Source organism: Zingiber officinale, chromosome 7B (assembly GCF_018446385.1).
Source record: "Zingiber officinale cultivar Zhangliang chromosome 7B, Zo_v1.1, whole genome shotgun sequence".
Lineage (NCBI taxonomy): Eukaryota > Viridiplantae > Streptophyta > Magnoliopsida > Zingiberales > Zingiberaceae > Zingiber > Zingiber officinale.
Window position 1 is genome coordinate 60,114,644 of NC_055999.1, and position 4,468 is coordinate 60,119,111.

The following is a 4,468-nucleotide window of genomic DNA, read 5'->3' on the forward strand; positions in this document are numbered from 1 at the left end:
TTAGTTGTTAATCTTGGACCTGATTATGGTTTTGAGTTGATTAATCTATACTTAGTTGTTAGTTGGGATTGATTTGGTGATGTAGCAGATTTGGAATGTGATAATATGTCGAAGATGGAGATTGATTTCATGATATGTTATGGGTTGGTTAACTAGTGGTTGATTATTAAGATCATTATCAGGTTTAGGTTAATTGAAATTGAGGAGATTAATAGTAATTTCTTGTACTAATTCAGTTAGGATGGAGGTTATTTTAATTAAGTATCAATCAATGAGTAGATGATGATAACTTGGAATCAAAGTTGTTAAAAAGGTTGATTAACCTTTAAGTACTAGGGTAAGCGATGATCATGTTTCGATTAGGGCTACCCTAATTGGTTTAGTTATTTGATTCATGTGAGAGTAGCAAAATAACATCTATTGATGCAAGACTCTAATTTGGGGCGAGTAGCACAACGTGGATTGTATTCTAATACGATCAACATATAAAGGCGGGTACCTTTGACTTATCTTCTTTTGATATGGTCATTATGATATGCATAGTATGTTATAGCTAGTAGTAATTGTTATGTTTTATATCTGCCTTGGTATGTCACTACTTGATACCTGAGGTATGCCTTTATTTTATCTAATATACGTTTAGGCCTATATCATCTTGATTTTTGCCCTGTGTACTTATGTTCATAGAAGTAGTGACATACAATGCATTACTGGGTACAGGACTAGCTACTAGTTATACCTGGGATGTGTACCTGAACATTATGATACCTAATTTATTGTTATGGATTCATTGTTCTTGTTGGTACATATTAGATGGAGGCGCATATCGTTAGGTGTTACATGCTTTAGTCTCATGCACCATCTTGCATGATTGCATGTTGAGCGATTACCGGCTCCTTTGTAGTTAAGCACATCGCCAGTTACATGATCTGCACACACAACCACTCATGGGTTAGTGGTACATTAGGTAGAGTGTGTGCAGTTGCTCTATCAGGGCTCTGCTCGGCCACTCATTCATAGTAGTGACGCAGCGTGGTAGTGGGCAGGGATCCCTCCTTGTGACTATGACACAGGGAGATGAGAGCTTCAGCTCCCCCATTGAGTTGGGGTAGGAGGATAGGTGTACTCCGACAGTATTATGTCTACTCGGTCACTCAGGAGTAGTGACGACAGAGTACACAGTTGTCATAGCCCTACCCACTCGACCTCATCATCGCGATGACGGTGGCTGACTAGCATCAGGGGTGACCATGTCATTTGCAACATATGCATGGATTGCATTTATTTGTGTGTGATTGCTGCATTTTAGATGTTGCATTTTGTTAGCTGCATATGATTGACATGCATATAGGAGACATTATGTATTTGGCCTGATGATCTGACATCTATTTGTATGGTTCACACCCTTATGTCAGGATAAGAGGTCCTGGTAAGTACAATTTCTTCCGTTGTCCAGTCTTGCATTACCTATTAATGTTCAGGAGACTGTACTGCATGACTATTACGATAGTTATATTTTACTATGCATGTCTGCTCGATACCCGCTGAGTTCATTAAACTTACTCCGTTGATTTATTCCTGTTTCAGGTTGAAGCCGTCGGGAGGTTCCAACTGCTAGTCCCCTCTCCATGCCATGACGGTTTCTATGTTTGATCTTTTGTTTCCTTGCTATATGACCTACAAACCGGTGATGTCTAGTTCTTACACCCGTAGATTTTTATATCGAGTTTTGGGTATGCTACCCTCTTTTTCCGCTGCGAAGGTTTTCAAGGTGGGTTGGTTTTTCTTCGTTGTAGTGGAGTAGGCATTATATATATCTATAATGTTTTAAATATTGCTGCGTTCCTTTTGTTTTATGTTGTCAGCCAGAGGCTATCTTTATGAAACTGCATGATTGTGATTTGATGTATAGTCAACCGGAGGTTGTACTACTATAAACTGCGTGGAATGTGTATTTTCTTTATTGTATTGTTCTAACTATATTGGTTGAGGATTGAGAGACCCTGAGGGCTATGTATTCAGGATTCATATTGTCATCGATAAGGGGAGATGTTGCCAGATTTTCATCGACAAGGACTCCTCTGGGGGCGTGATAGTTTATTTAGTATCAGAGCCAAGTTTTGCGAGTTAATTTGGGTACTTTTTGGATTCATATAGATTTCTGCTGGTTTTCATGTTTCAGAATTCTGAGGTATTTTTTGATGAAGTCATATTTGGGGATTTGGTGGCGACGGAACATCTCCAGACGACAAATAGGTAAAATGATTAAGTTTTATAATTTTGGTACCCGTATTAATACTTGGGTAATAATTTAACAGATATGAAGCGATATACACGTGTTCCCGCGCCGAGACGTGGTGTAGGACGACCACGCAAGAGGGCGTTGGGATCTCTAGTGACGGAGTCGCCAGAGAGGTCTGCTGGGATCGAGCCTGTTAGTCAGGGACAGACTCCTCATGGTACTGCGGCCACGTTGGCCTCTCAGATTCCGACGGGTCCTTCTCCAGAGGTACCCACCTTGACTGTACCCGTCGGACCCACCTCTACAGTATTCACTGTACCACCTGCGGCACACCTGGCCCCTCCACCAGCAGTGCCTGTTGCTGCGTACCCGGCACCTCCTCCAGTCGTGCCTACGGCGTACCCGGCATCACCATCACCGGTGTCTGCTACTACATACCCGACACTTGTACCAGCAGTACCAGTTACTCCTTATCTAGTACCACCACCTACCATACCTCCAGCTGCTCCTACCTACATTGACCCTGCAGTGCCACCAGTGATACCTGCCCCGGCTTATGTAGCACCAAGGGTACCTTCCCCGGCCTATTCAGTAGTACCACCCTTAGTATAAGCTCCAGTAGTTCTGCCAGTTTCCGCGGTGATCCTTTCTCACCCTACTAATATGATTGTGGCACGAGCTCGGATCCCAACTTTTGCAGAGTCGGTGAAAATCTTATTGACGCTATTCCGCGAGGAGACTAATCCGAGCATGGCTCAGTCTTAGATAAAGACGATGGAGCAAACTTTCTTCTATATGGCTTGCTATAAGTGGGAGAAGGTAGAGCTAGCTGCTTTCCATTTACGGGACGAGGTCGATATCTGGTGGGACATGCAGCGCTCGATCATAGGCGAGCAGCACATCACCTGGGTGAGATTTAGGGAGGACTTTGAGAGCCAGTATTTTTCACGGTCTTATCATATGCGCACCATCAGGATTTTCTGAGTCTTTGGCAGAACAACCACACCGTGATGGGATACAATACTGAATTTAATAGGTTAGCCAGGTTTTGTCCAGAGTTAGTTGCTGAGGATAGGTCCCGTATGCTCCAGTTTGTCCAATGACTGGATGGACATCTTCAAGTGAAGATTGCAAGTTTTGGTAATTCATCTTACATAGAGGCATTGGATAGAGCCCTTATGATTGAATCGGCTCAGCAGAGAGCGAATGCGGACAAGAAAAGGAAGCAAACAGATCAAACTTCAAGACAGACCCAGCAACCACAGGCTACCGGACAGTAGCAAAGTGGTCACAGTCAGCTGGGTCAGGGTATTTATGGGGCATCTGGACAGCCTCAGAAGTCAGGGCGGACTTCATCAGGACATTTCTGGCCTTCTCAGTAGAACCGGAAACAGTCTACCAGTGATATGCACTGCTCCCGATGTGGGTCCAGAGATCACATCACATTAGCTTACTCCCTGGGATAGTCAGTTTGCAATTATTACAAACTGCCTGGGCACATGAGCCGAGATTGTTCGCTGTGTTGGATTGTATACTGAAAGACTAAGCTTTGCAAACATTCATTATGAATAAAGAATCACATTTGGTCAAATAGTCTACATTTGTTTGTAGTTGTTCATTTAATTTATATTGTAGATAACATAGTATGTGGTGTCACATACAGAAGATGATGTTATCAGTACCTTATAAATTATAAACAGTAGCTCACGACTAAAATGGAAAGGAACAAACCATTAGAAGGTCGTAGTGTAATTAGGTATTAGTTTATCTTGACTATATAATTACACTAGTACACTCAGAGTGTATTGAGTAGGACCATTAGAGGTCGTTTCTTTATACTGACTTTATAAAGGAACAAAGACCTCAGTTATTATGAAAGTGTGTGCTCTTAATCCTAATATAATAACAAGCATATGTTTGATATTTATTTCTTTAATTTATCAATGGGTGAGATTTAGTTCGATGAATCAATAAACCCGATAAGTTGGGAAATGGTATCACTTATAGTGTGTGTTGTTGATTATAGAAGGAAACTGTGTCCTAGAGATACTAGGTTGATAATGTCCCCAAGAGGAGCTCATAAGGATTGTCATGTTAAACCCTGCAGGTGGACTTAGTCCAACATGATGATAAGGTTGAGTGGTACTACTCTTGGACTTAGATATTAATTAAATGAGTTGTCAGTAACTCACTTAATTAGTGGACATTCGATATCTTAAACACAGG

The 4,468-nt window shown here is 41.8% G+C and overlaps 1 protein-coding gene across 1 annotated transcript; it reads left to right on the forward strand.

Moving 5' to 3' along the window:
- The first annotated feature begins 2,320 nt into the window (after positions 1-2,320).
- LOC122004368 (vegetative cell wall protein gp1-like) lies at positions 2,321-2,854 on the forward strand. Its single transcript, XM_042559268.1, has one exon. The coding sequence runs from the start codon at positions 2,321-2,323 to the stop codon at positions 2,852-2,854; it is 534 nt and encodes a 177-aa protein (XP_042415202.1).
- The last annotated feature ends 1,614 nt before the right edge of the window (positions 2,855-4,468 follow it).